Here is a 12,034-nt window from a genome sequence, read left to right on the forward strand (position 1 = left end):
CTTTGTTCACTGAAACAATTTTTAACTGATTATTCACAAAAGGCATAGATCTTTTAGATTAATGAAATTAATGGATTAGAATATTTTGGGAGTTGATCAACAGAATTGTCAAAATCAGTAATTTTAAAACTTTTAAGACTGATTAGTAAAATATTAAGACTAGTAAATAGATTAAGTACTTTTGTTTAATTACTCTAAAACCAAAGCCTCTTTAGTTGGTATTGTAAAACCTTGTTTGTATTCTGTGTACGTTAAAGAAAAACACTGACAATTTATGTGTTTGTACAGAGAAGAGTGCCTTTGTTTTCTCCAGGATCTTAAAAATGATATTTTAATTAGAAGTTATTACAAAAAAGAGTAAGTGTTTTGACTTTAATATTTAATTCTTTGAGAAACAAAATTTTGACAAATCAGTGTAAAGAATTGGTGGTTTTAATGACAGCAAAGTGTAACTCTGATTCAGTTTAATTGGATGAACACTTTTGTGACTGCATTCTATGGGAGTCTAAATAATCTCAGCCAGCCTCATATTTCCCACTGACTTCTAGTAGAGACATGGAATTATCATATTTGCTAATCCTGCTCTCAAGCTCATTCCTTTATACAGGATGGTGATGGATTTTACTGTTACAACTGTCTCATTCCAGTTCCCAGCCAAACTTGAGCTAGCAACCTATGGAGTCTTCTCTAGCAAAGTTCATCAGAGCAAGAGTCTGTGTTTAGAGTTCTTCATCCCTCCTATCAAAGCAAAATAAATAAATGCAATGATTGCTTTCTTTAGGATATGTGCAGTCTCAGGTTAATGATCCACACAAATGTTAGAGCCAAACACACCTCATGCCACTGGTGTCTAAATGCAGCAACTTTTTCTGGGCTCATGTTCTGTACATTCTAAGAGTAAATCAACATATTTTTAATATTTAGAGAGCTGTGATAAGCCACAGAGCCCTTTATCGCCCCGCTAAAAGTGACAAAACTGGGTGCCCCTTTCCTAAACAAATTCTTGCCTGCATGTGAACTGGAAGAAACTCCTCCTTTGATAGAGGATTTTATCTCAATGTTTAAGATTTTAAGTTCTTGATGCTAGAGAGGTGCCAAGCCCCCAAGTCAATCCACCTCAGACTGACACCAAGGTATTTCTTTTTCAATTTAGAGGATTTGAGTTAAAATTCTTAAGCCCCTTAAAAAAAAAAAAAGTGCCAATGACACAAGTTGTTAGTTTGTATTCTGAGTAATCAGTTAAAGGTAGGAGTTCCCCTCCTTCCTTCTAGGCATTTTAGTTTTCAGACAAACATAAGGTCCAAATTAGAAGTGAATTTTCTGGATTCACTAGGAGGAGCACTAGCAGATTTGGAAGACACCAATTCATTTACACTGAAACGGTCACAAAGCATGGGGCCAGCCCATAGATCCAGTAAAAAAAAAGTTAAGGGTCTGTGTGTTTGTGTCCCTGCTCAGGCCTGCAGGGTGAGAGGACTATTCTGCTGGCTTTAGAGGAAGGTGGTTTAGATGCTGTGTACTGCTCCCTCAAAAATAAAGTTTAGTAAAAATATGTGAAAAATCATCCATTGCTGTTCTCGGGTTGTCTCTAATAACAGAACTTACTTTGCAAAAGAAAAGTGAACAATCAATAATATCCTTTTATTTTAAAGCACAAAATAGGTTTTAAGAAAGTGACACAACTTTGTAAATAGGTTTTAAGAAAGAGACACAACTAGTGGCCTTAGCTACCCTGCAGGATTAATATTATAGATACATTTTAAAGTTTCCATTTATTTAGGCCAGTATTCTACAGATAAAATCATGGATGCCCTCTCAGTTCTAATATACAGTATAAAACCAAACTAGCTCTGCTGAGCCCTCCAGCTCATTGCAGACATTGCTGAAAATGGCACCATTTAATGAGATTAGATCTAGGGTTAGGGATTTAATTACTATTGCAGAACCTGGAGACCTAATTTCCCTAGTCAGATAGGCCTTTATTTTTACCAATTCACACATCTTTTGCTCACAGCTGATCATGGCTCTAAAAAAGTTATTGAGAGAACTTTCTCAAGACATCTCCCTTTCCCTAGTACACCTATTAAACAAACTATGAGCACAAAAGTCCCACCTTTGGTGATTCCCTAAGAAGTTACTGAAAAAGAGACCTAAGAACAAACATATCATGCAAATGATCTTCAGAGTCTAAAATGTGGTGGCTAGGGGCAATTCCAAAGCCCTCTTTGAGCAGCACCATATATTGAACAAAGGAACAAGAGCTACAAATGAATCTAGGAGGCTGCATGCAGGAGTGCCCAGCACCCCAGTACCCCCAGCAGTCTCACTCACAGTCAGTGTGGTGGGACAGAACTTGGCAGTAGCAAGAGAGACTTTGGCCCTGCCAAAACACAGAGGGGGACTACTATATTGTGATGGGGAGCACCAGTGCTCCTATATTTTTTCATTAAAAATAGAAGAGGAAATTAGAATTATATACACAAAAGTCTTTCCCTAACATAGTTCCTGCCAAACAGCAATGCCCTTGGAATGACAATATCCAACAACCTTAAAATGTTTAAGATTTTAGTTTTCAAATCTGCTTACAGGCAGATGGGGAGGGGATGGAGCAAAAGTGGAAGGTTGGGATGTATTTTAAGTGATCTGAAAAACAGGCTGAGTAGTTATTTTTCATTTTGAAAGTATATGGACCTTGAACAGTTGAGTTTTTTTGCACTGATGTTCCTTTTTATTTTTTTAAGGGCATTAGAAGGTGTATTTCAAATGCACATTAAAAGTAAGAGGCATAACCTTGATGAGGTGAGCAAAAAAAATCTAATATAAAATATTCTGTCATCTCCAGTAGAAATGCTGTACATCAATGCTGAGCAACAATTTATGGCAGATCAACTACCAGGCAATTTTAATAAAAGCAAGGAGAAATTCCCCCTACCAAAGCAGAAGTAAGGGTGTTTTCCATGAAGGGCTAGTAAAGAGAGATTTTTCTGGACATTTTTGTGTATTGCTCTAATAATGTTTCTAAAAGACAAATAATGTAGTTAGCATGCAGAATGGCTTTAATTACATAAAACCTGTTCACAAAGAACATTTCCTGCTGCACTTTTTTGCTGTGACTGCTATTTTCTGAAGTAGACCAGCAAAATAGGCTTGGAGGCTGTGACTAGACCCAGTAAGAAGATTTTGCAATTTAATAGCTTGAGTTTAGGAGTTTGGTCACCAGAACAAAATGTAAAATTCTAAGTTTAACATTAAGACTCCCCAGGTGCCTGCTGAGAATTATACACCTCAAAATGCTTGTCTGGACATCTCCCACACTGAGAGGGAAGAGGCCTGTGGAGAAACAAAAAGAAATGCCAGGCACAAATCCACAGCCACAGTCCCATCTCTTTGTCTGGAAGTGTGGCTCCTTATCTAGGATGAGCAAAAGCACATTTTCCTGTGTTAATCCAGGGTTTAGAGTCCTCTCCTGAGAGCAGAGCTTGTAACTGCCCTTTGGAAAAATTGGGAAGAAGACACTGTTTTCCTTTTAAAAGCCATTCACAGAGAAAGTGGCATTAGTGGCATTGCCATTTGCTGTTACCCCAGTTTGGTTGAGGCATTTGCCCATAAAATGGGGAAGGCAGACTCCAAAGGCTGAGAAGACCCCAATCCAACACCTCAACTGGGTTTTTGAACTAATTCCTCTAGGTTAAACTGTAGGAGCAAAATGGGGGACAAGCACTGCAAATTGAGGCTGCAGCACTGATTTAAAAGGCACTAGGTTTTTCTGCTTCCCAATAACTGAAAATGTAAATTCCTTCTTCTTTACAGACTCTGAATTAAAGGGAAAAAAAAATATAAAAACACATTCCCAAGGGCCTGCTACAGAACTGTGGGTTCCACAGAGGGTGCAGGAGTTCATTCACAGCCTTCCTTGCATTGCCTGCTAATTGGAGGGGCCCTGCCCAGTGCACAGGGCTTGGGGCATGGGGCTTTTTCATCCTGTGCTTCTCCCATGTCCCACAGGGACTGAGCTTGCTAATTCCAGCTTTGAGAGGGATCTGATGCTTGAGTTCCTCTCAAGATCTTACTCTAAAAACCTCTGCACAAGGAGACATATCATTGGGTCAGATGATCCAAAGGTTTCATGGTCAAGGACTCAGAGATTGCATTCTAAAGCTCATATTGCTGCAGCGCAGTCAGGTAGGAACTTTTCTGAGAAACTGTCAGAGACTGGCTTTTAAATAAGCTACATTGACTTATTTTTTTTCTGCAAATTTTTAACCATTTAGAATTATACTTCCTTCAACACTAGGCATGTGGGAGTTGCACACGATTTGCACATTGAGTAAACAAAAATCAAAGGAATTATAAAATAATTAGAATGCAGAATGTTATTTTGTCTTTTAAAGACAGTTAGGCGAGAGGTGGTGTTTTGGTAACTGTTTAGTTGCTGGACTGACAGGCAGTAGGTGGAAAAAGTGTTTAGGGAATTATCTGAGTTGAAATTAGGGAAATTTAACTTGGTTTTGCGGGGAAAAAATCAGCAGCTGCACCTCAATTTGAGAGGATATGTATTTTACATCTGACTAGAGGATGCTGAGCATATTTGTAAGGTCAGCTGTTGCCTTAGAGATAGAGCTGAGAAACCTTTAATAGGAAACTGAAGGTACACGATTGCTTCCAGAAGGATGAGTTTGTAAGCAGTGGCAGATTTCCACTATGTCCCACTGCAACATGTTTGATATCTAGGAACACATTGTTCTGCACCTGAGCTGAGCTTAAGTTGGGTGTCTCCCCCTTCAAAAATACTGACTAAAATTTTTAAAGAAACTCAAAAAAGAGGAATAAAATTGGCCAAGAACTGATGTAAAGATTATTGTTAAGCAAATATTTGCATGTTTAGCTGTGCATCAATGAAAGGAAAAAGAACCAAGCTACCTCTGTATAACAAAAGAACACAGAACACACAGGAGACAGAAGTGTTCTTTGGAAAGGTTAAATAAGAAGTGTAAGCATAACTTACATCATGAGAAGCTTGTGAGCAGTGACATTTATTAGACCAGGCACAGTTCCCACAAGAAAAGTAATGGAAGCTGAATCACTTTGAGGCTTTTAAAAGTGAACTAACCAATGGGTAGAAATGAATTTCATAGTGAGTGGACTTTCGTCCTACAAAAATTTGTTTTTCTCTTTTATTTTGTTGTCTTCAAACCAAACTCTTTTTATTTCCTATCACTGCTTTCTGGACCAGACAGACAAAATAAGAAGATGGAAGCACATATCAAGGTCTTGCAATGGCTTTTTTTACCCACACTGAATGCCTCCCAAATTGTTATTTGGGTACTTCCTTCACTGAATTCTGCTCTTCTGTGTACTTGCTATCCAAAACCAACACTCTCCTCTCCAAGTTCCTGCTGGCATTTGCTCCAGTGTCTGAGATCTGTTCCCTGAAACAACCTCCACTTTGGTCTACTGCCTGCTAAACATCATGAGGGGGATTAAACCCACCGCTACATGTTGCCTGACCCACCATCCATGTTTCTCCACACACCACGTCCAAGCAATCCTCACCACTTGCTAGGGAATTCACTGCTCTAGTACCTGCAGCCTCTTCTCCAGCTTTCAGAAAGAGAGTAGCACCATTGCTTTTCCAGGGAAATGGTCACACACTCAATGGGATGTTACATTGGGACTGAGGGAAAGAAGAATGCAATTAGTTGCCTAATTCAATTGGGAAATTGAGATAAATAACTTTTTTGCTTTAGAACATGCAGTCTCAAACAGCATGCCCAGGAGAAAGCATGCACCAATCCTTCCAGCAAAATTTTTTTCTGCTGTTCATACTGTTTCACTGCCTCTGCAGACTGCATTCAGCAGTCTGCTTAGAAGTCTTCAGCTGAAGGCTCTTTTCACCTGGCCACCTCTGGATATTCAAACATTCTTTTATGACTGAGTATGACAAATTTTTTTTCTACCACACAAATTAAGAAACTGAAGAGTTTTTCCACAAATTTTCACAGAGGAAACAGCTTCCCCCATTTTATGTAGTAATGAAATGGTCTCCACTCAAGAAAGCTTGTAAAAATTGTCAAGCCACTCAAATTGCTCAAATCCACCATCAGTTTTATACCTTTAGAAGTGTAAGGATTATATATCTGCTGCAGAACCTGATCCATACTCAGATGCATTTCGAGAAGCTATCAGTTCCATAAAAAATATTTCCTTGAAAAGAAAAAAAAATGCTGGTCCTTGCTAAGAGGTACAAGTAAAAGAGTAGCTCTTATAATCCAGGAAAGTGGAAAACATATCTCCTGGGCTGGAAATAGCCACTGAAATGGGTCTGTAAGTGCATCATTTCAGGAAATTGATGGGAAACTAACACAGCACCTGCAGGGGTGAGGGATCCAGTGCCCATCAGTCTTCCAATGAGCAAACTGTTCCAAGTAAGTTATTTCTGGGAATTTTATCATATAAAACCAAAAGCTTCTGAAGACACAAAGTAATATCTTACACTTGTTTTATGCCTTTGCTTTTAGGAGGATCATAAAGTGTTCATTTTCAAAAAAATGCAGTTTAATGACACCAAAAGTTTTATCTCAGGTGAGGGGAAGATGGAAGACATCTGATAAATGGCACCCTGCAGTGTTACCAAACATTTCAGGACAGGAACATAGAACAGCACAGGCAGCTGAACATCACCGTGGTGTGGAAGCTGAAACTGAAACGCCACTTTATTCAACCAAATAAAATAATTTCCTTTGATTACTGTGCAAGTCTGGCCTTGCTGATAAGACCTGGCAGAAAGTGTCATAGGGTCTTTCACAGCCATTAGTGGAAACGTCTATTTTTACATTTCTAAGGGAGAAAACCCCTTCTTTTTGATGTACCACACCTCAGCACTATCTTGAGTCACACTGAAGCAGACACAGGAGAAAGCAACCTCTGCTTAATCCCTGGCACTATCTCCTACAAGTCCTTGGCCCTTCCCTTCTCAGAGTGCCATACCCTTCCTACTTAGCCCATGTGCCTCGTGGGATTGCCTAAGGAGGAGACACATCACTAACGACTGTGGTTTGGGATGCTAATGCAATAATTAGTGGCTTAATCATCAAAGTGAATAAGCAACTTACAGACAGTCCCTTTCAGCCCTGTGCACTGTTACCATTTAAATACAGCATTTTGTAATGGACCATAATTAGATACTGCACATGGGAAAGTTTTAAAAGTAAACCAGTAAAAATGAAAATGACTGCTCTGAGATGAGCACAGGACCCAAGTTTATTCTTCTCACAACAGAAAATGTCAGTCATCTGGTATGTGGAAACTTTCTTCCAAACCAGTACTGACCCAGTGGCCCCATCACAAGCAGAAGGGGAAATGTCCTGTGAAACAAGTTTTCTTACCCCCGTGACTTAAAGTAGGAATATTGTATCTTAGCAAAATTTTAGAAATTCCAGCATGAATAGTTTAATTTAAATTCCTTCTATTTCTTCTGAAGTTTCAACTGGATGTTCTAATTTCACTGCCTGCTCTGGCCATTTATACAGCAGACCTCATCCCATTTCAAGTGCACATTCAGTGGTGTGCCTGCAGGGGCAAACACCCTTTTCTTCAAGTTGCCTATGTAAACCAGAGTTTCCAAACATGAAGTGGAAAACGGGACAAGTACCACCCAAACGTGATCCATCTCACTATCAGAGGACACGTGTATGGTAGATTCTTCACACCTGCATTGGTTACTGTGGCCATTGAAACCAAGCCTAACCGAGACCATGATTTAGTTATAGGTCACCAAGCTTTAAAATGAGGTCTAGAGGGGAAACTCTCATAGGTAAAACACACTTTTGTAAAACTAATACTCACCTAGTTAAACACAGGATCCAATCAGCTAGATCAGCACTGTGCAGGCCTGGCCACAAGTTCTCACACATCCTAGCCTTCCATAGCCTTGGCTGTTATACTGGATTTTTTCCTTTTGTTGAAGGTTCATTTTAGCAGTCAAGTCAGCAAAACAGAACACAAAAGATATAAAATTACCTTATAATATTTACAAAGAGCAGCCTTGCAGACAGGTTTTAATAACTTTTATATTAATTCAGAAATTTTTGTGAGAATTTCTTTTGAGTCATGGAAGAGGTTTAAAGTTGCTCTTTTCAGTTTCTTGGGTATTTCTTAATGTCTATCATAATACATTAAGGGCATAAACTTCTCAATAGAAAAAAATGCTGAATACTGCAAATCTCATCAGTCAGTTTGACAAAGCATGCGCATGAAGAAATCCACTGGATCCCTATCACAAGGAGTTTGCTCCATATTTTCTGAACACTAATATTCCAAGCTACAAAAGTGACTTCTTTTGAAGCACTGGTTGTTTTGTGTTTCCAGGTCATGGAGAGTGTTCATTATCTTTAACATGTTTCAACAGAACAAGTAATTTTCTCTTAAAATGGTTAAGATCAAATGCTTGTTGTAATGACCTTCAAACTGAACCAGAATTTTAACATTTTCCCAGTAAGCTCCTCAGAGCTTACTGGGAAAATGTTAAAATTTTTTGCTGCCCATTTTTTTCCCTTTCTGTGTGACAGCTTCCAGTCTCCATTCCATGCCATGGATACCCACAGGTCTTCCTCTGCAGAACAAAGAGGCCATTATCTCTCAATAAAGCAAAGTTCAGTGAAGGTGCTCCAGGAATCCTAATTGATTAAACTGTAATCCATTTTCCCCTTGATTCATTCTGACAGTGATATTAATAATTTTCTCAGTCTTGAGCAAGTCAAACCACACTGGTCAGATGCTCTCAGTCCATTCTGCAATCATCTGCCATTCAGAATCTACTCTTGTACTTTCCAAGACAGGTGAACTGTTTGCTTGCTTACTAGCCACCTGCAATCCAGACTGCTGACTGCACATTTCAGCACCATTTCCCTTCTCCCAGTATGATTATACTGGATCACTGATGTCTTTTAATTCCAATAGTCTTGGTTCTTTGTAAGGCTGAAATAGAAAAATACATGGGGTCACAAGAAAATATGAAAAAGCACCTGTTTTTGCTCCAATGAATTCTGGATGTTTAAGCTGGTGTCTCACCTATGAGGAGCCTGAGCACATGGTAGGTATAACCTTGGGCTACATACAGTCCCAAGATATGATGTAGCAATCTTTCACATTATTCCCACACAGAAAAGGTTAATTTGCTGCTACTTTATGCTGTGTGTTCCATGGAGCACTACTCCACGGAGTTTATTGTAGGCAGGCACTTCCCATAGAACATACTCCACTAAAAGAAGTAAGTTAACTTACTCCTAAAGGTAAGAGCCAAGTGCTTTCTAGCAGTTACCTGCTCTGTAGGTGCCTAAGACAGCTCTGTAAAGGCACAGAAGTACCACATGATGCTCAAGCACTGCTCATGCTGCAACATCTGCGACCTGGAAAAGAGGTTCTTGTTTCTAGCCTTTTCTGGTATTTAATGTAGATGGAAGCTGCATCTTTCAGAAGGAGATTTTCCAGGAGAATTTAGCTAAAAGATAGATAATCTAGCAAAATGGAAGATAACTGCAAAATTCCTTGCAAATGGAAGACAAGTCTCTGGGACTTGAGTGAGCTAGAGGAAATAAATGAATGAGGTAGTGGGGACAGAAGTGAAACACCTACTTAACTGAAACCTCATTTCAGTAGTTTTCTCCAGTTAATTAAGTATTGAGGAAAATGGATGCAGAAAGTACATTTTAAAGCAATCAAGTACTGCCAGAAATCAAGCCAGCAATTTGAAAAGAGAACAACATTGCTCTCTGGCATCTGACAAAATAAGATATTTGACAGGGAACAATATGTGCAGTACTGGTTAATTAGGAGGCGAGGAGAAGAATAATCATAGCTGCATTACTGAATTTATAGAAGTGTCTCCAGTGTACCACAGGGACGATGTGAATTTGTGGAATCCTCCTGCCTGCTACAGCAAGCCAGCAATCACTTACATTCCCATCAACATTTTTTTCAATGTACCCTAGACAGCAATGCAGAAATAGCAACTGTGGTGGCTGAGCCCAGGAGAATTGCCTTTAAAATGACTGTAAAATCCCCCACTTTCCTCTATTGATGAAGAGATATTGGATAAGAAACAAGTGGGGAAGAATTAACACTTGATCTCCTACGCTAAAGCTCATCAGAGCAGGGTACAACCCTTTCCCAGTTATCTGGGAGTATGGAATATGGCTATTCCAGCATCAGTTCTACAGCAGGCTAGGTTGACTGTGTGTTTTTGCAAAGCACCATTTTTGGAGCAAAGACAAGACCTTAATTTCCCTCTCTTTTACTTCTAAGCTGTAGCCCAACACCATGGGAACTCAACCCATAAACTCAGCTACATTTTGGGAGCTCTGGCAGTACATTCAAGGCTGTATTATCTTCCCTGCAGCTGGTTCACTCACCTTCCATTTTTAACATGTCATTTTAAGCACATTAAAATGATGCTTTCAACACAAGAGTGCTGCTTTGTCAAAGAAGTCAGCAATGGGGATGGAGACACCTGAACAAACCAATCATTTGGTACCCTTCCCAATCATACTCAGAGCAGTGTAAGGGCATGTGCACTTTGTGGGAGATTCTTATTTAGATTCTTTGATATAAACCAATATTTTCATGTGTCTCAGCAGTAAATTTGCTGGCCTGAAGATAACAATCAGGAGTCAGATACCAAACACATATAAAAAGAGAAGTAAAAGAGCAGCTAACCAAGTTAAACAAGCAGTGAAGGAAGTAGGAGATCTGGGAATCACAAAATATATTCTTTCCTCTGTAATTTTTCACAAGAAATTGAAGAGAAGGAAAAATCCCAGAGGATGAAGTATCAGTCTTCTCCATTACTACTTTTAGCTTCCATGATTGGAATCTAAGGCAATTATGTTAGTCCAAAGTTAAGTTAATCCAAACTATGCTTCCCTCAGAAGAACTAAAATCTTCAATCCCTCAGCCTGGCAGTGTCTAAAACCATACATAAGTTTAAATATCAACATCAGTGCTGAAAACAGACTATTTTTCAATTTGAGGTCAAAAGAATACAGAATACTTCCCTTTCTCTATACTGAAAAAAAAAGAATTGAAGCAGTCCCCAACCACAATGAATAACTTCCAACTTCCCATTTTGCCTCTAGAAGAAAAAAATGAGTAGTCAGATGTGGATACACAGCCTTCATGAAAAAGTGAATCTTCCTTCACAAGATCAAATGTATTTACAGTGTATTTTATGTGGTACTCAGCAGGCCACCTAAGTAAAGGAGCCCTGAAATAAAGGAACCTCTGTATCTAGCACAGAGCAGATACTCACTACGCTTCCATCTGTTTAATTTATGAAGCACAGTAGCAGAAAAGCAAAATACAAAGAGCTGCTGATTTTTCTATGCACCCATCAGACCTTTCATTGAAGTATTTCAACAGCTGTATTGTCAATAGAGATCATGATTTGTCTGCTGTTAAAAAAGCTTCCAGGAATAAAACCCTGCAAAAAGCCAAACAGATTTAGCTGTTACATAGCTACATCCTGTTTTTCTATGTTCCATAGAGCTTCTGAACTCTACACTGAAATAAGTGCTTGGATGTGCATATAAGTATGTCAGAGAACATCCACACACACAAATATATATATATATATAATATATATGTGTTATATATACATCTATCTATTATGTATACATCCATCTATGTATGTATGTATCTATCTATCTATCTATCTAATCTATTTACAGAGATCATCTCCTATCTCCTGGCCCTGGAACTATAGATAGACTAGTCCATATATCAAACAAGTCCACAACATTGCTTTTGAATACTGCTATTGCAGTCTGCTTTCACCATAGTCCACCTTGCATCCACTTGTCAACATCATTAATTTCAAACAGCTGTTTTCAATTGCTCTTTTCTGCAGAAAATTGCTGACAGCCTTTTGTAATTTATGGCTATTTAGGATAAGATAGCCAAAGCAGAGGGAGGTGAAATCATTAAGGGTTAGACAGATGAAATCTCAAACAGCAAGAACAAGGCACCTGAAACTAGCTCG

General features: G+C 38.8%; 1 protein-coding gene across 1 annotated transcript in view; it reads left to right on the forward strand.

The window, feature by feature from the left end:
* The window catches only part of LOC139584797 (spermatogenesis-associated protein 7-like), a 34,943-nt gene that overhangs the window by 22,138 nt on the left and 771 nt on the right, over positions 1 to 12,034 (forward strand). The window contains exons 8-9 of the mRNA XM_071424938.1: positions 289 to 357; positions 2,742 to 2,799. Of these exons, the coding sequence (XP_071281039.1) occupies positions 289 to 357; positions 2,742 to 2,799 (127 nt within the window). The remainder of the gene's footprint in view (positions 1 to 288; positions 358 to 2,741; positions 2,800 to 12,034) is intronic.

This window comes from Agelaius tricolor, unplaced genomic scaffold (assembly GCF_023055355.1).
Source record: "Agelaius tricolor isolate 1412-34295 unplaced genomic scaffold, bAgeTri1.0.p SCAF_1, whole genome shotgun sequence".
Lineage (NCBI taxonomy): Eukaryota > Metazoa > Chordata > Aves > Passeriformes > Icteridae > Agelaius > Agelaius tricolor.